This window comes from Pristiophorus japonicus, chromosome 3 (assembly GCF_044704955.1).
Source record: "Pristiophorus japonicus isolate sPriJap1 chromosome 3, sPriJap1.hap1, whole genome shotgun sequence".
Classification (NCBI taxonomy): domain Eukaryota; kingdom Metazoa; phylum Chordata; class Chondrichthyes; family Pristiophoridae; genus Pristiophorus; species Pristiophorus japonicus.
Genome location: NC_091979.1, coordinates 94,693,722 through 94,714,574, shown reverse-complemented (window position 1 = coordinate 94,714,574; position 20,853 = coordinate 94,693,722). Strand labels below are relative to the sequence as shown.

The 20,853-nt window shown below is 43.1% G+C and overlaps 1 protein-coding gene across 1 annotated transcript in view; it reads right to left on the bottom strand.

Annotated features, from left to right (window-relative positions):
• Positions 1 to 4,278: 4,278 nt before the first annotated feature.
• The window catches only part of cd302 (CD302 molecule), a 70,856-nt gene continuing 54,281 nt past the window's right edge, over positions 4,279 to 20,853 (bottom strand). The window contains exons 4-6 of the mRNA XM_070874627.1: positions 15,733 to 15,915; positions 7,801 to 7,833; positions 4,279 to 5,457 (exon numbers count right to left, since the gene is read on the bottom strand). Of these exons, the coding sequence (XP_070730728.1) occupies positions 5,255 to 5,457; positions 7,801 to 7,833; positions 15,733 to 15,915 (419 nt within the window). The 3' untranslated portion in view covers positions 4,279 to 5,254. The remainder of the gene's footprint in view (positions 5,458 to 7,800; positions 7,834 to 15,732; positions 15,916 to 20,853) is intronic.

Sequence of the window (20,853 nt, the reverse complement as noted above, 5' to 3'; positions counted from 1 at the left end):
GTGAGGCTTGCAGCAGTGCTAAATGTATGAGGGTGCGGTGGAATATAAGAATGTTAGGTATGAGTTCTGATAGAGATTGTTGGTAGCTGAGTGATGGGGGTGTGGATTGAGGAGTGCCTGAAGCTATTGGTGCAGTTGGTGGGATATGAAGATGCATTCATTAACGTTGACTACTCGTGTGAGATTATCGTACTTCTTGCGGCACTGCATCCAGGTCATCGGGGCTAGACTCCTAGCATTGACCTCCATGGCTACCTGCTCCCATTGCCTTTTGACTGTGTGTCTGGAGGTCCTCCTGCCCCCTGTGGATACAGAACATTGCTCCTCCTCCTCCAGCAAGACCACCTGCTCTCTTCCACGTTGTGTCATTCTTTACTATTTCCCCAGGTCAGATTCACTTCCTGCACAATTCCCAGCACCTGCTCCAGCCACAATGCATCTCTCCTTTAAGAGGTGCAAGCTAGCTTTATGTGTTGCTAGGAAGTTACGATTGTGGGCCCCCTGCTGATGCGTGCAGTCAATGAACAGCGCAGTTTGCGCTGGCTACACACAGCAATCATGCTAATCAGCAGGCAGCTTGAAATGGCGTGCTGCCTTCATTTCAATCAACGGGTGCAGGTTAATTGCGCATCGTGATCCCCACACCCATTTTCGGGGCTATCCAATTTAGCCCCCAAGATCTACAGGATGGTAAGCTGTCTGCCTAAATCTAGAGCAGTACACATTAAGAAAAGGTTAGAAGAGATATTCATGGGAACGCGATCAGGCCCAGTGGTGGTAGGCCACTTAGAGGTAAATAAATAGGGAGAAATAATATATAGGGCCAGACTTTCGGCTTCATTGTTGCCGATTTTCTCAGCGTTATAGCTGGTTTTTCGCCCGGGGAGCGTTTTCATGTAAGTTTTTGAACGTTATCGCCCACATCTGAAGTCGCCTGCCGGGATCAAACCGCCCACATGCAATGCCGAGAACAACTATCAGAGCGTAAGTTTGGGCTCAACCGCCGACACCCAGATCGCCGAGAGACCCGCCCTGTAAAAGCTGGTATGGGGGGATCCTGCAAAGAAAGGCAAGTTAAAGGTTATTTAATTATTTTTTAAAAATTTTAACACAACGCTTAGTGTTAAAACTGTCTTGGGAATGCTTTGTATGTGTTTATTTCTTTGAATGAAATTTTTTTTAAAGTTTTCCCGCCCTCCGTAGGTCCAACCACAGCCTCGGACTAAATTTCATTACATATCATCCATTCCGGTAACGACCGCCCATTTGGCTAACTTTGCACTTGCCCACCGAGAAAACTGCCAGGAATGAGTGTGCAATGCCCATTTTCTCGCCGGGCGATTAGTTCGACTTACTTTTATCTTTAAAATGGACATTCTTGCCAGCTTTTTTCGCCGAACATTAGCGTTGCTTCTCAGCGGGCGTTGAGGGCCTTTAGGGAAAGTCTGGCCCATAGGCCTTAAAAGTCACATACATGCTTCAATACTCAAAGATAGTGGGTAAAAAGTAGTGTTCACCAATAAGATTGAAGTTGTAAACAAGTGGCTGTCAATCTGTTGTCAAAATAACAATAGTATCTTCATAAATAACTCAGAAGATTTTCAGACTATAAAGGATTCGTACAGGAGAGACAGGCTGCATCTAAATCAAATAGAAGCAAATAGACTTCAATGTCACATTGAGGCAGCAATTGAAAATCATGTAAATTAGGGAGGTAGTAGGCAGGGAAAGAAGAAGATAGGTCTAAAAACCTGCTAGTAACATTGGCAGCCAAGGCTAATGGCCACCGGCCGAGAGTGCGCTGGCAGTACCGGCATTTTGATACTGTAGACCTACTGGAAAGCTGCCAGAAAATGCAAACCAGTTTAAAAGAAGAACAGTGGCAAAGGAGACGTTTGAAGTTCTGGCCTCCAGCTTCATAAGTCCTGCCAGACTCCTCATGGCCATTAATGTCACTGAAAGACCTGTTAGCAGCAGCAAACATGGCGGCAATGTGAACGGAGAACTCGAAAATGGATGAGCTGGCGGAGATAAGAAACAGATGTGTATGGTCACAGAAATCCAAAGAAACATACCTGTACCAAAGACAAGATATAAGCAGACACTGGGGAATGTGAAAGGAGGCAAATCTCCAATAAAATGTTCATCTACAAATGCCAGAAGCATTAGAAATAAGATACTGGAAATGGAGGCTGTTACGGCAGTAGAAATTACAATGTGGTGGGAATTATTTTTTTTAATTCGTTGACTGGGATGTGGGCATTGCTGGCAAGGCCAGCATTTATTGCCCATCCCTAATTGCCCTCGAGAAGATGGTGGTGAGCCGCTGCAGTCTGTGTGCTGAAGGTACTTCCGCAGTGCTGTTCGGGTGGGAGTTCCAGGATTTTGACCCAGTGACGATGAAGGAACGGCGATATATTTCCAAGTCAGGATGGTGTGTAACTAGGAGGGGAACTTGCAGATGATGGTGTTCCCGTATCAGATATATAGCTAAATCCTCAGGATAGAAAGCAGTATGACATTCAGAGGTGGGGTGCGGGGGGGCGGGGGGTGGTTTGAACTATAGCTCAAGATGGGCATGAAGTCAGTGCCTGCCCGATGGATACAGCAAAACACCCAAATCATTTTCATTGAGTGCTAGGCAGCAGTTTGCTGAACCGGAAGGTGAGAAATCCAGTGGCTCCACAGGCAAGTCGAGCTGGATGTCGTCAATAAAGGGGAGAAGGGAAACTGGATCGGGTGGGCCTACCCAACAGCAAGTCTCAATACTTTTGTTGGAGCCGAGAAGTATTTATGTTCCATGCATTTGCACTTGAAAATTGCCAATGATGTCCTGTAACTGGCGGAAAATCCCAATTTGCACATATAAGCAGCCTCTTGCCTGTTTTGGGCAGGAGTGCTTGGTGTCCATTTCCAGGTTGGTCTTGGGTGTCCAAAGGCGGCTACTGTTTCCCTGGCATTTTGAACTGATGGATGCCTCTCAAATGGATACCTGTACCTAACAAAAATCTAGCTCTCAGGTCTTGGCACAGCTTTTTTGGGGAGACAATCCAGATTTCTACAACAACTTGACCTGGTAGTTGTAAGTAAGACAGATCATTTTTAGGAAATGGAAATCATATCTCTCCTGGGAGGCAGTGACCATAGAATGATTAAGTTTAACATGATCTTGGATTCTGTGTAATTAGATTGGAAAAAATGACCCTGTAAAAAGGAGAAAAACACCAAGTTTACTACACTTAACCAATGAGCAAGAAGAAAATGGATATTCAGTTGACAATTGCAACATTAAAGTTTCAACACAGAAAATAGACAGTGATTTTATTATAAAGATTGTATCTGAGCCAGGATAATTGACCCAGACTTAACAAAAAAAGAAGGGAATTCTGAAACTTTAATGCTTTGCTGGCAGCAAGTGAACCAGCTTCCAAGTTCTAAATCAGTTTTAAAATCACGAGTAATAATAGTACGTGCTTTGGAAGATGGTTTCTAGCAAGTCTAGGAATGTGGCTTTTGCCACTCTGGGTGGAGGGGAGCATCAAGGTCAGGGTTGTGTCATATTATGGGAATGAATAGCCACAAAAGGTATTTTATTATTATTTTACAATAGGAAATTGTTTCAAGAAATCCCTGTCCCCAGCAATCAGATACCAACACCACTGTAATCCCAAGCCCCAACACACATTTGATGCTAGCTTGGGGTCTGGTTGTTGTTGAGCAAGGCTACAGTCATAATGAGGAAATCAATGGTGGTTTCTTCAATGCAGTGACCTGTATAATTTAAAATAAATACTCAGCTGTATTTTAAATAATAACTGGTTTCCGCAACTCACTGCTCAGGAATCTCTTTTAAAGAAATCCCTCATAAGTACTGTGAGGGACGCCCCGCTCCAGGCACCCAAACCTTTCTCCTCTCCCTGATCACTGCTCCCACCCACCTTCACACTGAGAAATCACACCTTCCTTTCCATTGTCAATCTGCTTGAGAAAAGCCTCCCTATTGTGTATGTCAGTGGCAACCTGTAACTCTCTCCCCAATACTCTCCACTCCCGCCAATGCCATCCCAATCCTGCCATACTCAAATTCCACCCTTCCACTGTTGCCACACCCAAAACCCTCTCCCAGTACTCCCACACCCCAAGATTTCTCTTCCCAGACTCCACAGTTTCTGCCATACCATTCTACTGTTCCTACCAGGTGGTACCCCCGTTCCACAAACTGCAATGTCCCTTTCAGTTCTTCCAGATTCTTGTAGCGCCCCCCCACCCCAAGTGCTCCCAAACCTCCACTCACAACCCCCAGTACCGCCATCCCAATTTTTTTACTAACTGACAGCTTCCCATTTCCTTGTACTACTACACGCTGTTCTAACAAACTACCTGGAACACCTTCCTTACCATCTTCCTCTGTATCTTGTTTTTTTCTAAACCTAAGAGGTAAAATTAACAATACTGTTAAACTAACTGTTAATATTAACCAAGACCACTGATTTACAGTAACTGTGCAAATATGCACATAATCATAGAAGTTGAGCCTGAAATCACTATCAGTGCTCTCACCCCAATTTGTAGGCATGAAATATCATTGTGGCATTCCACCACCACTGTCATAAACAATGAATAAATTAAGACCAATGTCTTTATGTAGCTGTTAAATACTTTGTATGGCAATCTGAGTTTTTTATTAAAACAAAATTGTGACATTTATATATTTTAAAAGACAAATATTTTAATCCTATAATGTTAATCAATAGTCAAACTAGTAAAAAAAAACAGAAAAATAGCTCACTATTCTTCAAAATCCAATGAAACGATTGAACTTACAAAGGAGAATCTTATTCATGAACCTTATTCATGCACTACAAAGAAATATGTGACAAATAAATCTATTATGAGGTTACGGACTTTCTTTTCCTATTGTTTTTAATTCTTGAGTAATTTAGTATGTAACTTTAAGGAACTCACTAAAAACAAATGTTCATAAAAGTTGATGGTTGCTGAATTATTTAGATTATGTCACTGATTAAATGTATTTTTAAAACAGCAGGTTTTACATTCCAAGCTATGCTTTCCTTTGCCTACTGTTTTAAATTTTTGCCTTTAGTAAGTAATTGTAAGATAAAAGCATGGATTGAATATACAAAAATTGTTAATATTTAAAAATTCTATCAAACTATAGTTAGCCAATGGCATCTTAGCTCTGTTTCATTATTTGTTGTGCAATTATATTTAATATCACATCATGATTAAAAGACTATGCTTCATATTCCCTTTCTTCATTCTCTACCAAAACACTGTCATCTGTAACTTGATTTGTTGGATTGTACTGAATGGAACTAAATCTATTTGCAGTGAGATTTTTCCTTTTGTATGCATACCACAAAGCTACTGAAATTATCACCAAAATCGCAGCACCTGCAATGATTAATGCTGTTGGTAATACAATATTTTTGGCACCTGCAAAAAACCAAGAAATATATTGTTAATGATTTGGATCCAATAATGCAATATATTATTACAGTCTTTCTGGCCCAAGAGGGTCAAGATTGTATTATCACTGTTAACTGGTCATCTGAAATAATGAAGTGTCAGGAATAATTTTTTGATGACATAGATGTGCTATTCAATTAAGCTTATGAGTAGACTCAGAGTATGCTGTCCGTGGGCCTTTGCAGTATAAAACCAACAATATTCTGAAAGGGAAGCAAAAGCTTAGACACAAGCTAACAAGGCTCTCTTAATATAAAGAGCTACCGTATATACTCGCGTATCCTACGATCTCACTTATCATGCGACCCCTAAATTTTCGTCCCCAAAACATGATTTTATCATATATCTTATGTATCATGCGAGTTACTTTTTTGAGATACCAGATGACACTAGGCTAGGCTTTCAAACAAGTTTAACAAGTACCCAACACGTAACAAGTACCCTAACACATAACAACGATCGAATACAGACCTTAACAACCGAATCATGAAACGACTCTTCCGCCGTAAACAACCGAATGAGAAACAGCTGTTTTGCTGTTTCTCATTACGATAATAAACAGTTACCGTATTTCGTTCCAAATCTCATCTAAGGTAGTAAACTATGACAAATATATTTTTACATTCTACCCTTAGCCACTATGGAGAAAAGATCTGCGAAGAAATATACTGCCAAATTTAAGCTGCAAGTTGTTGCCGAAGCGGAACAAAGCAACAACGTTAAAGCTGCAAAGCTGTTTGGTGTCAGAGAAAGCAAAACTGGAGAAACTGGAGAAAACAAAAAGAAAAATTGAAGGAAACTCCTTCCTATAAATGCGCAAATCGCGGGTCGAAATGTCATTGGCCGCATTTAGAAGATAAAGTATCAAAGTGGGTGTCCGAAAATCGAGAAAATGGTTATATTATAACACGATCTAAAATAAGACTTTATGCTTTACGAGAAGCAAGAAAAATGGGCATTCGTGTGTTTACTGCCTAACAGCCTCATCTTGGCCAGCACTTCACACCCGCAAATTTTGTATCTCGCGTATCATGCTACCCCCCAAATTTAGGTTACAATTTAGGTCTTCAAAAGTCGCATGATACGCGAGTATATACGGTATATGTTAAAACGTTTTCATGCTAGTACTATTCTAGTAATCTGTACCGATAAAGTGCAGTTTTACAGTGCATGCCAGTGCATCATGGGGCCAGAAATTGCTGGGAAGTCACTTTATTATAATGACAGTCGCCATTATTAATTCGTAAAAAATCCAGGAATTTGCGGAGTTGAAGGCATATGCCACAAGTTCCAATTCTCTGCAAATTGCTGGACAATTTGCGTTGCCCCACCGTTAGCACCGCCAAAGCTAATAAAAGTCCAATTTTGCCATGAAGTTCCCCATTGAACTTAATGGTGACCATGAAATTGCTGGATTTGTGACGTTATTACAAATTATTCCTGCCCATGCCATTTAGCGTTGATAATTAATGTCATTGAGGACCCTGTTAATGCATCAATTTATGGTCCTGACATGACACTGAATCTTAGGGGCCTAGAAAGGGAACAATGAAGCTGTGGAGTCTCACTCCAGGTTTTATTTATCCTTTTTATCTGTTTTGGCAGTATTTTTGTGCCATTGTTGCCACCCACACTCTTATTAGGGTTGGAAGGCAATAATTTTCAGGACGCAAAGCTGTTTCAACACTCAGTAGAGTGTAAATTATATAGATTTCTTTCAGAAAATAACATTCTGGGATACAGTACATGAATAATTTGAGACATGACATGTGGGAAGTACAGCAGCTTGAAAGGAAAAAGTGACTTTGGATCTATGGTTCCCAAAGCTCTTTACCACTGGGGGTTTCCTTGTGTCTGGGTCTGTTATAGACTAATTGATATAAATTGATTGTTATGATTAGTTAACAACCCCATCATCATTGTATCATGCAACTACCAGGATAGTAGAAGGCGAACTAGATGGACCGTGGTCTTTTTGTGTCTTGTAATTTCCCAGTTCATATGAAAGAAGTATAATGATGCACGCACTGGGTGTTTCACTGCTCCTGATCATGATGGATGGATGGCTGGTTCGATACTTCATATGTCAAGAATGTTTGTACATTTCAAACACTGACCCTGCCAGTCACTCATTAACTTTCCAAGGAAGTTGGTCCATGAAATGGGGCCTTGTTGCGCCCATTTTACGCCCATATTTTGATCTTAGGCAGTAGTAAAAAGCAACATTTAGGTGTTTTAAAGCATTATGCAAAATAAGCATTATCAGATTAGTAGAGATTTTAAAAGTTATTGTTTGGCTCATACACTTACCTCTTGAGCATTTTTCTCCATCGGGTACAGCTACTAAAAAAAAATATAAAACTTACATGAGTTTAAAAGTGAAGTTTACATGTTGGATCCACAGTAGATGCTAGATTTATCACCAGTGACTCTGAATGGGTGGCAAGCTAGCCTGTAAAGCTGGGAAAGAAATCTAGGTTCCTATAGTCACCTCTTTGCTAATCTTAGCAAAAATGTAAAAGCAAAAAAAAGTAATGTAATATTGTGAGAAACTGAATCATAGAAAATTATGACACAGAAGGAAGCCATTCGGCCCATCATGTCCATGCCGGTTGAAAAAGAGTTACCCAACCTAATGCCACCTTCCAACACTAGGTCCATAACCCTGGAGGTTACGGCTCTTTAAGTGCACTTCCAAGTACCTTTTAAATGACAAGATGATTCCTCAATTGTTAGCACTTTTGCTTATGAAGGCTTTGTTAAAGTCTATTCATGTTGAAGTAATGCCACATAAGTATCAGCCTTGACTCACAGGTAGCACTCGCCCCCAGGTCAAAAAAGTTGTGAATTCAAGTCCCACTTCATAAGAACATGAGAAATAGGAGGAGGAGGAGGCCACCTGGCCCCTCGAGCCTGCTCCGCCTTTTAATAAGATCATGGCTGATCTGATCATGGACTCGGCTCCACTTCCCTGTCCGCTCCCCATAACCCTTATCGCTCAAAAATCTGTCTATCTCCGCCTTAAATATATTCAATGACCCAGCCTCCACAGCTCTCTGGGGCAGAGAATTCCACAGATTTACAACCCTCTGAGAGAAGAAATTCCTCCTCATCTCAGTTTTAAATGGCCGGCTCCTTATTCTAAAACTATGTCTCCTAGTTTTAGTTTCCCCTATGAGTGGAAATATCCTCTCTGCATCCACCTTGTCGAGCCCCCTCATTATCTTATATGTTTTGATAAGATCACCTCTGATTCTTCCGAACTCTAATGTGTATAGCCCCAACCTATCTTCATAAGTCAAAACCCTCATCTCCAGAATCAACCTAGTGAACCTTCTCTGAATAATATAGTATGCAGTCAACCATTTTTGTCTCACGAACTGCAGTGCAGTCACCAGTTTACTTTGATTTTTGAAATACAGGCAACAGGTAATTGTAAAGACTGCCTAAATTGGACTGTGCAGGAACCATAATAACTTGGAGTTCTGCATGGATCTACATCGTGAAAATCACATTCCATTTCTATGTGACACCAGATAAAATGATGGGACAAGAATTTAGGAAATAACACTAGATAAAAGTTCTCAGTGAGTTTTAAGAACCGCCCATCAGAATGCTAGATCAAATACTACTGATGTAGAAACAGTTTTGCAATTAGCTAATTCTGAAAGCTGAAATTAAGTTTTCAATCCAGAAATTTAGGGCTCCATACGATCAGGGGCAGGGCCTATGTTCGCTGCCCCAATCCCGGCCTAGCTCCCCACATCAGAAGTCACTAAGCATTCATGGCATGCTTTCAGCGGGATGCCTACCAGAAAGCAGGAGCCCACCAATGGCACCCAGGAAATTTCCAGTGGTGCAGCAGTGGGATTGCTGCTGCAGCACCTGAAGTGAAAGGAACCACGTTGAAGGGGCAGACGATCCCTGAAGACTTCATCAAATCTCTCACTTAAGGCCACAGCAAATGCATCAGCAGGTAAGTGCTGGGGACTGAAATGGAGGAGGCTACATTGCCCTCTCCCTCCCTCACGCCTTCTTACCACTACTTCATTGACTACAGCCAGTTACATCTGGCGGTGCCAGAGAGATGCAAGAACTGGAGTGAATGAGATAGAAATGGGCCAAAAAACAGTTCTTGCAAACCACCACCTCCCACGGTTTTTGTATGCGCAGGTAGGGAAGGAGCAGCCATTACCTGTTCCAACATAGGTGGGAGGGGGGCGGGGGGTGGGGCAAAGGAAAGGGAAATTCATATTGAAGCCGTAAACAACAGTAGGCCTCCCTGCCCAACTTTGCCCATTTTTCTGCCGCTATCTTGATACTGGAAAATGCAGCCATTAAACTTATAGGTTCAGATGTTTGAATTAAGAACAGGAGCAGGCCGTTCAGCCCCTCGAGCCTGCTCCACCATTCAATAAGATCATGGCTGATCTTCTATCTCAACTCCATTTTCCTGCACTATCCCCATATCCCTTGATTCCCTTAATATTCAAAAATCTATCGATTTCTGTCTTGAATATACTCAATGTCTGAGTATCCACAACTCACTGGGGCAGAGAATTCCAAAGATTTACCTCCCTCTGGGTGAAGAAATTTTTCCTCATCTCAGTTCTAAATGGCCGACCCCTTATTCTGAGACTGCGACTCTTGGTTCTAGACTCCCCAGCCAGGGGAAACATCTACCCTGTCAAGCCCTGTAAGAATTTTGTATGTTTTAATGAGATCACCTCTCATTCTTCTAAACTCTAGAGAATATAGGCCTAGTCTACTCAATGTCTGCTCCTAGGACAATTCCCTCATCCCAGGAATCAGTCTGGTGAACTTTCATTGCACTCCCTCTGTGGCAAGTATATCCTTCCTTAGGTAAGGAGACCAAAACTGTACACAATACTCCAGGTGTGGTCTCACCAGAGCCCTATATAATTGCAGTAAGACATCTTTACTCTTGTACTCAAATCCTATTGTAATAAAGGCCAGCATTCCATTTGCTTTCTTAATTGCTTGCTGTATCTGCATGTTAACTTTCAGTGATTCGTGTACAAGGACACCAGGTCCCTCTGAACACCAACATTTCCCAATTTCACATCATTTAAAAAATACTGTTTTTCTATTTTTTCTACCGAAGTGGATAACTTCACATTTCTTCACATTATATTCCATTTGCCATGTTCTTGCTCACTCACTTAATCTGCCTATATCCCATCTATAGTCAATGCATTAATTTGTAAATTAAGCTCCCAATTGAAAACGAGTTGTGTTATCATGTTTAGGTGATGAGCATGTTACAAAATAAGTCTGAGTGTAAGCAACCATCAGTAGGTTATTACATTTTGCACTGTATTTAAAGCCTCCAGCAGATGTTGGTGCAGACATGCTAATCAACTCTGGAGGCACTTACTTTATTGTAATGCATGCATGTCATCATCATAGGCAGTCCCTCGAAGCAAGGATGACTTGCTTCCACACCAAAAAGGAATAAGTTCACAGGTGTTTCAATGAAGGATCTAATATTCCAGATCCCGAACTACATCTTGGAGGGTGGAAGATGCCTGTGCTTGGAGTTTTTTAACATGTGGTGGCTGTTGCACAGAGCTAGGTCTTGGTCCAGTGGCAAGGATTACCCAAGACGACTGCATGTACTGCATGGATCAATGCCAAGGGCATACCATTTGACCATACCACAGCTCAGCTGGGGCACTGTAAATGTAAGTGATTTATACTTTAGCTCCCTGTATGCTAATGCTAATTGTATTTGCTCCACATATTTATATAGGGAGCATAGGATTGGTTACTGGTGTGACAATATGACCTAAAGGGCTCAGCTTTTCTTTCTCTTTTGTATACTTGTCTTGAAAGAAAGTGCCTTGGGTGATATTTTCTTGAGATTCATCACCTAGTTTGAGCATTTTAGTCTCCTGCATAAACTGAAAAGAAACACCAAAACCCAGATGGAATGTTTGAACTCTGTCTGTCCATCTAGCTAATATTTTCCTGCAGGGAGGCTGGAAACTTTGATGATGAGGGGTCAACTACTGAGCTAACCAGCAGTTGCAGGGTCTTGTTGCTAGATTAGATTTTTCTTATTTGCCTTTATTGATCTGATGACCCAATGTTTCTGTTGTACAAATCAGTGTACATAAATCTCCTTTGTGTAGGTTACTATAAATTAAGTTTTCTTTTTCCTGGTTACATCAAAAACTAAAAACAAAGCAATCATAAATGACTTTAAAGTTTGACCTTAAATTGTCAAAATAATGAACCTTTTAAAATGATTTAATTCTCAGTTCAATCTTGCACTGTAGCTGCACAGTCAGCATTATGGACCTATTTCACTTTCACAGCATTCCTTTTATTGAGGTAAGCTTTATACTAATGTGGATCCAGGAATTGATTGTCGTACTCCAATATTCTAAATCTTGAGCAACTTGCTTAGAGCAGTGATCTGGAAATGTGTCATCACTGAGGAATAAATGGCTCTTATATCAAAGTATAATGATTCTAAGTTTCTACAGTGAAGGATAACAGACAAGGGTAAATTCCACAAAGGGAGGAGTATACATCACAATCACTATCATAGGCAGTCCCTCAGAATCGAGGAAGACTTGCTTGGCACTCTAAAAATGAGTCCTTAGGTGGCTGAACAGTCCATTACGAGAACCACAGTCCCTGTCACAGGTGGGACAGATAGTCATTGAGGGAAAGGGTGGGTGGGACTGGTTTGCCACACGCTCTTTCCGCTGCCTGCGCTTGATTTCTGCATGCTCTCGGCGATGGGACTCAGTGCTCTCCCGGATGCACTGCCTCCATTTAGGGCGGTCTTTGGCCAGGGATTCCCAGGTGTCGGTGGGGATGTTGCACTTTATCAGGGAGGCTTTGCGGGTGTCCTTGTAATGTTTCCTCTGCCCACCTTTGGCTCATTTGCCGTTCTGAGGAGTTCTGAGTAGAGCACTTGTTTTAGGAGTCTCGTGTCTGGCATGCGAACAATGTGGTCTGCCCAGCGGAGCTGATCAAGTGTGGTCAGTGCTTCAATGTTGGGGATGTCGGCCTGGTCGAGGACGCTAATGTTGGTGTGTCTGTCCTCCCAGGGGATTTGTAGGATCTTGCGGAGACATCGTTGGTGTTATTTCTCCAGCGACTTGAGGTGTCTACTGGACATGGCCCATGTCTCTGAGCCATACAGGAGGGTGGGTATTACTACAGCTCTGTAGACCATGAGCTTGGTGACAGTTTTGAGGGCCTGGTCTTCAAACACTCTTCTCCTCAGGTGGCCAAAGGCTGCATTGGCGCACTGGAGGCGGTGTTGAATCTCGTCGTCAATGTTTGCTCTTGTTGATAGGAGGCTCCCGAGGGATGGGAAATGATCTACGTTGTCCAGGGCCACGCCGTGGTTCTGATTACTGGGGGGCAGTGCTGTGCGGAGAGGACAGGCCGTGGAGGACCTTTGTCTTACGGATGTTTAGCGTAAAGCCCATGCTTTCGTATGCCTCAGTAAATATGTCGACTATGTCCTGGAGTTCAGCCTCTGTTTGTGCGCAGACACAGGCGTTGTCCGCCTACTGTAGCTCGATGACAGAGGTTGGGGTGGTCTTGGACCTGGCCTGGAGACGACGAAGGTTGAATAGGTTCCTACTGGTTCTGTAGTTTAGTTCCACTCTAGCGGGGAGCTTGTCGACTGTGAGGTGAAACATGGCCTGCATGTCGTCGTCGTGCAGGCGGAGGATGGTAACGAACTTTTGAGGGCATCCGAAACGGAGGAGGACACTCCATAGACCCTCGCGGTTGACAGTGTCAAAGGCCTTTGTAAGGTTGAAGAAGGCCATATATAAGGGCTGGTGCTGAACCCTGCATTTTTCCTGCAGCTATCGCACTGCAAGAATCATGTCCGCTGTGCCACGTAGGGACGAAATCTGCACTGTGACTCTGAGAGGAGCTCCTCAGCCACAGGGAGAAGACAATGAGTATACAATGATAGTGATGTCTACTGCAGTCACTAAAATGGAGAAGAAGCATATTTAGACCTCCACCATCCCCCGGCCATACATTGATAATCCTGAGCTCACATTGGAGTGTGCACTCGTACTGCGCATGGGAGAAATAAGAGAGTCAAAGCCTAAAAACATAACAGGGCCTTGAATACAAAAAATATGGTGTTGCTGATTAATCAGTACAGAACATTGTTGGATTATAAACAATTTTGGGGACCTTATTTCAGAAAGATATTGGAGTCATGGAAAAAGTGCAGTGTAGATTTATTAGGATGATGGTTATATGGAAGTCTGTGGATGATTCAAAAAATCTTATGGCATAATAATTGAGGGCAGTGACAAGCTTCACGGCAGCTATTACTGATAGTGTACATTATAGGCATTGTGCCGAAAATTCCGGCCTCACCGGTACGAAGTATGCACAGACCCGATGAGGCCTCGCAAAAGCCGATTTTCAGGGCGCAATGCGCATGCGCCGAAAACCAGCTTTTTCGGTCTGTCAAGATTTCTCTTGATAGCTCCTCCACATCCCCGGGAGAAGGACATTCGCGCGGGAGAGATTGGGCTATTTGCCCAACTCACACCCAGCGAATGTCCTTCAAACTCGAATGCCTGGTAAAAGCATGCGCATAGCTTACTTTTACCAGCGTAAGAGTTTTAAAACATATAAAAATTAAATGTAATCATACATTTTTATGTTAAAAACCCTGTCCATTAAGGTAAGTTTATTTTAAACCCGATTAAAACACATTAAAAAAAATTCCAAAAAAGTTTGTTTTTCGAAAACATTTAATTAACTATCATTTCAATTAATTTTAAATATGAGAGTTTAAAAAAATTATGTTGTGTTTCTTGTTTTAGGGGGTTATTCTCATTGATAGTAATGGGAACTCGTAAAAACGGAGTTCCCATTATTATCAATAAGAATACTGCCGAGTGATTGGTAGTCCAGGCCCACTTGACTCCATTATTTTCCTATGTACGGGGAAGTTATTACCCTGTATGAAGGCCTCCAACCAGAATCGAAGGTGCCTCCGGGACCACCAAGTATTTTCGTTGAAAAATTTCGGGTCAGAGGCGTTCGTCTGAAGGAAGCCTCCGACCGGAATTTTACCCTCATTGATTCAGGTTTACTTTGGTCAGACAGAACACCTCAGTTATAGCCTCCCTGTTAAACCTGAACCTACTCATTCACTGCTCCTTTGCCATGCTCACGCAGTTGACTCTGTTACCGCAGACCCACTGCCTTCAGTGGTGCCTGCTACAAGTCAGGCACGTCTTTTGCCCTTTGCGCGCCTGGGCTTCTCTCTCCTGCAGCTGTATTGAAATGGCTGCGACAGCCATGCTCTCTATATTCTGTCAATCTTTGTTCAATTCATTAATTCCAGGTTGACTTGGAGTTAAATATCTTCTTTTCAATTTTCTACTGTCCTGTATAATTCTGCATGATTGACCCTTAAGTAAAAAATCTGCTGTTTCTCTCACTTTTTGTTAATTAAAAAAAAATCATATTTGGAGCTATGGTAATCATGACCAAAAAGTCCATCAACATTTATTGGCAGAAGTGTATTACTGATAACAAATTTTGACTATTTCCCTAAAATTATCAAACAAAGGAAAATATGCCCTAGAGTGAGATAGACAAATTAATGTTAATTTGTTTTATGGACCATGTGATCATTGGGAACTTTGTTGACTTTGGCCAAACTGATTCTTGAGCCTTATAAAGAAAAGGGATAAGACATTCTCATTCCATCTTTCTGATCAAATCCAGATCTCAAATGTGGAAGGACAAAATAGTCTCCAGTGTGTCTAATCTCATTATACGAGTTAAAAGTTTTCCATGAAAGAGTAAAATAGCATTTTTTATTTCAAATCAAAGTCAAATATATAGATTAATAATAGAAACAGCTTTCAAAACAAAGTCACAATGAAAATAACTATTGCATACCAATGTCAGAATTTATTACAACCCATGATCCAGACAAACAACTAAAGTTGTAAGTATACTGTGCCACTTGTCACCCTATTCAGAATCAGTACACATAAGGCAACAATCCAAAGAGAAAATATGTAGAGATTCTGACTGTATATTGAATGGAGTCAGATGTTAACAGAATGGAACAGAAATGAACAATGAATCACTCAGGAACAATATATACCGAGATGACAAATATAATGGAATTTTTCTTAATCTACTCGATAATGGAAAACAAAAATAGGGTACTATGCAAACATTTGTTTGAATCCTACTCACTTGTTGTTGTTTCACACGTGACTGGTCTTCCAAAGCCTTCATCACAATTAACTATTTTCCACTGTCCTGACTTTGTGTCCATGACAGTACACGTGTCAGCATCATATGTCCCTCCAGGTGGCTCCCCAGGAGCCCAGTTTGAGTAATTTATTGCAGACTGATCAATCCATCTCAAGGCATTGCCTAAATAACAACAAAAGTCAGTTCATGATACACTGAAGAAAGAGATACAAATCTATTTGAATAGAACTAGTTGTACTTTCAACGCATTTTATGTTCATCAGAATAAGAGATGTGACTACAATACTTTTCCACTTTAAGCACCCAAAACATCAACATCAAGCTGTCCAAGATAAGGTACTGCACATGATCAGTATCAAACACTCTGACACAAGGTACTGGTCAAACCCAAATGCTGCAGAAAAGCTCCTACTCTGGCCCAATATATCATTCAGCACTAATTGGCACTAAATTGTACTTTCACTCAGAGACCAAAAAAGGTTGTTGGCATGAGAAGTGGGATTAAAAAAAATCACACCGGTGAAATCGGGATTATATCAGTCTACCGAACCTCAGAAAAGCACCCTGTACTAAAACCAATATAAATTTTCCTTTACTCATGCCAGTAATTTTTATTTTGGCTTCTTGCAAGTGAAAGTACAAATTCTGTGCTAGTTAGTGCTGATTTATCGGTGGGTTGTGCTCTGGATTTGCCATCACTTGAAAGTAGGTTAAGAACACCTAAACCAATTTAGTATAGACCTCTTACAACTAGTTGACAGAAATTTTCACCCCCTCCTCCCATTAGTTTGGCTGGTTTCAAAACCAAGTCCTAAAGGTGAAAAGGCAATATTTCATTATTTGCAGTGGCAACAGGTTGAGCAGTTTGGACCCGATTTGTATGGAAAAGGATTGTAAAGTGTTATAATTTAGTATTAATTACTGATTTCAGACAATTTACTTCTTCCTTCCCATTTTTTTTGTCTCATAGCCTGTCTTCTCCAGCTCTGTGAGCAGAAGACTCTGGGGCTGAAATTGCCCCTTTCCTTAAGGCTTGTTACTGCCAGAAATCGTCAGCTATGCTGCAGAGTGCAATGGCCTCCATTTTTTAAATTCCACTCCTGCAGTATCCCGCAGGTGACCCGCTCCTTCCCCACCGTTCCGCTGCTGGCGATCCGTCCTAAGTGCGTCACCAGAGTGCGCACCGCCGATGTTCCCCCCCCGAAAGGCAAAATTCTGCAGAGAAAATTTTCCTCCTGCTGGGCGGTGCCAAAAGCTGCTTTTCTCAGCAAGGCCGTGGCCTTCTAAAATGGCAGTGCGGCTCCCATTAAAGGGGAGGACGCACTGCTGCTGCCGCCATGTTTATGTTTTTTCAAGCCGACTACCATGTCGAGCCGACAATTATGCCCCCGGATTCAGCTGGGCCGCCAACAGGCAGCCTGATACCTCCTCTTGGGTGCCAGGCCGCTGGCCCGGCTGAAACCCTCCCTGGTGACAGTGGACTGAATTTAAAAATTGCGCAGGCTCTCCCCTTTAAGTGAAGGGGAAAGCTGTGGTGACGCGGCGCCGTGATGATGTCATCAGCGCGACGCTGATGACTGACAGCGGCGACCACTCTGCCCCCTCCCAACTTCTGCCACTCCAATGTGCTCACCGCCACATATCCGCCCCCATTATGACTGACTTCCGGTCTGCCGAAAAATAAAAGTCAAAGAGCGGAATTTTGCTTAAGAGGCCACCGCTTCCACTGCGGTAGTGAAAACACTAGAAACGGGTTGCGTGCGCCCTGTTTCCAGCAGTGGGCAATTTTGGCCCCTCTATGTCATGATATTCTCCACAACCACTGCAAAGTACGATTGTGTGAGCATGATGCAGTCTTGATTCAAATTGGGTAAGTTAACTGAGCTTTTTCTAGCCTCTTCCTTTAACGTAGTACTCAATTTAGTTCCTGACGTGAAAATTGATGTAACTCACTGTAAAGAACACAAATGTGTGCATAGCAGTAAACTCTCGCAATCAAATTCAGGAGCCAGTGGTTGTGAATCAATTTTTATCTAGAAGGCTACTGATTAAATGTAGACTTTGACACTGGATCATTGCTGTGAGGAGATAGCCAGTTAAATCATTTAAATAAATTAATTTAACAGATGATCAATTATTTAAAATTAAAAATTTATTTATTTTTCACTTTTACTCTGTCTTTTATCTCTCTCTTAAACCCAACTTTCTTTCCCTCTCATTATTTTGCTTTCTGCATGTAATTTTGTATTGAATTAAATATTCTAATTTACATTTCCTGGTTTAGATTCTGTGGCCGAAATTTTCTCTAGCTAGGCGGGTTAGGGGTGGAGGGCATCCGAGGCGGGCGGAAAACCTGGGAGGCCGGGTTTCCTGCAGGCCCTGCCAACTTTAAAGCAGGGCCTGATTTGCATGTGAGGACTCAGATTCCTGCCTGCAGCCAGCCAGGTTGAGATGCTGGCTGGCTGTCGGCGGGTAGGCCTGCAGATGCAAGGGGTCGGTCCGGGGGAGGGATCGTAGGGAGGGGGGATTGGGGAACTGGCAGTGGAGGATCGGGGTTTGTGAGGAGGTGGAGGTCAGCCAGAACATCAGCAGGAGGAGGAGGGGGTTGAAGGATCAGCAGGGGAGTGGTTGCTGTGGGACCAGGGGTGGATAGGAGGGGTGAAGAGAGGATCAGGGCCAGCCACAAGAGGATTGTGGCCGGCCTCAGCATCATCGGTGGGGTGGAGGACGAGGTCTCATGGTGGGGATTGGAGGCCTGGGAAGGCAATCGGGAGTCTTGTGGTGGGGTCTCAGATCGTGGGAGGTGGGTTAGGTAGGGACCCTGGATGCAGGAGGTACGTATTATAGTGTATGGAGAAAGAGTCAGACTGAACATTGTGAGCTCAAAGTAAAATGTGACGTTAGTCTTTTATTGCAGGTCTCCAGAGTGCCTCTCCAACCTGTGAAGCCTCCTTAAATATCTGTGCTCCAAAGGGATTATGGGATCCCTTGGGACTCCAGGGGATGATCCCTCTGGTGGCTGTACAGAGTAAATACAAGTTTACATATATAACAATACTCCCTCCCCCCTCCCCCCCCCCCACCACAAAGTCAATAGTGTAACTATTTACAATGTGAGTGAGTCGATCTGGGGCCCTTCTTGCCCTGGTTGATTGTCTTGGTGTGAAAGCTGGTGTTGTTGAATCATTGGTCTTCGCTGGGCTGCTGTGCAGCTGGCCTTGCTGGGCTACCTGGTGCGTTGGTTCCTGCTGGGCTGCTGTGGATGATGGGTTCTGCTTCGTAGTCAACCATGGCGCCGGTTGCCACTGGTGTGTATGTGGGGGATCAAAAAAGGTAGGGTCCAAGGTGGGTTGCTCAGGATAGTCCGTGAATTTGAGTTTGATTTGGTCCAAGTGTTTCCGGTGAATGAGTCCATTTGAAAGTTTGACCCGAAACCCTGCTCCCCTCTGGCCACGAAAGTACCGGGAAGCCACTTGGGACCTTGTCCATAATATAATACAAATACAGGATCATTGATTTCAATCTCACGTGACACATTTGCGCTATCATGGTATGCACTTTGTTGAAGCCACCTGCTCTCTACCTGTTCATGTAGATCAGGGTGAACTAACGAGAGCCTTGTCTTAAATGCTCTTTTCATGAGCAGTTCAGCAGGTGGGATCCCAGTGAATGAGTGGGGTCTCGTGCGGTAGCTAAGCAGAACTCGGGATAGGCGAGTCTGCAGTGTGCCTTCAGTTACCCTCTTCAAGCCTTGCTTGACAGTTTGCACTGCTCTCTCTGCCTAACCATTGGACGCTGGTTTAAATGGGGCAGATGTGACATGTTTAATCCCGTTACAGGTCATGAATCCTTTGAACTCTGCACTGGTAAAACATGGCCCATTGTCGCTCACCAGGTCATCGGGTAGGCAGTGTGTGGCAAACATGGCCTGCAGGCTTTCTGTAGTGGCAGTGGACGTGCTAGCCGACATTATCTCACATTCAATTCACTTGGGAGTATGTGTCTACAACTACAAGGAGCATTTTACCCAAGAATGGGCCTGCATAGTCGACGTGTACCCTAGACCACGGTTTGGAGGGTCAAGACCATAAATATAGCGGCGTCTCCCTGGGTACATTGCTTAACTGCGAGCATGTATTACATCTGTGAACGCAGGACTCCAAGTATGCATCGATACCGGGCCACCACACGTGGGATCTGGCTATCGCTTTCATCATTACAATGCCTGGATGGGTACTGTGGAGGTCATTGATGAAGGTGTCTCTGCCCTTCTTGGGGACCACTACTCGATTGCCCCACAGAAGGCAGTCTTGCCTGTATAGACATTTCATCTTTGCGCCGCTGGAACGGCTTTATCTCTTCCTGCATTTCCACTGGGACACTGGACCAGCTCCAGTGAAGCACACAGCTTTTGACTAGAGATAATAAGGGGTCCTGGCTTGTCCAGATTTTGATCTGCGGGGCAGTGACGGGTGATTGCTCACTCTCAAATGCTTCCATAACCGTGGCTAGATCTGCAAGCTGCGCCATTTCCACCCCCGTGGTGGGCAATGGCAGCCTACTGAGAGCATCGGCGCAGTTTTCTTGTGCCTGGCCTGTGGCGGATGGCGTAGTTATATGCGTACAACGTGAGCGCCCGTCTCTGGATGCGGGCCGATGCATTGGTATTTATCCCTTTACTCTCGGAGAACAGGGATATAAGTGGCTTATGGTCAGTTTCCAATTCAAATTTTAGCCCAAATGGGTATTGATGCATTTTCTTTATCCCATAGACACACGCTAGCACTTCTTTCTCAATCATGCTGTAGGCTCTCTCAGCCTTAGACAGATTCCTGGATGCATAAGTAACTGGTTGCAGTTTCCCAAGATCATTAGCTTGTTGCAATACACACCCGACGCGATATTATGACGCATCACATGCTAGTACCAAACACTTACATGGATCATACAACACAAGCAATTTGTTTGAGCATAACAATTTTCTCACTTTTACAAAGGCATTTTCTTGGCTTTTGCCCCAAACTCATTCGGCCCCTTTTCGTAGTAAGACATGCAGTGGTTCTAACAATGTGCTGAGACTTGGTAAAAAGTTACCAAAGT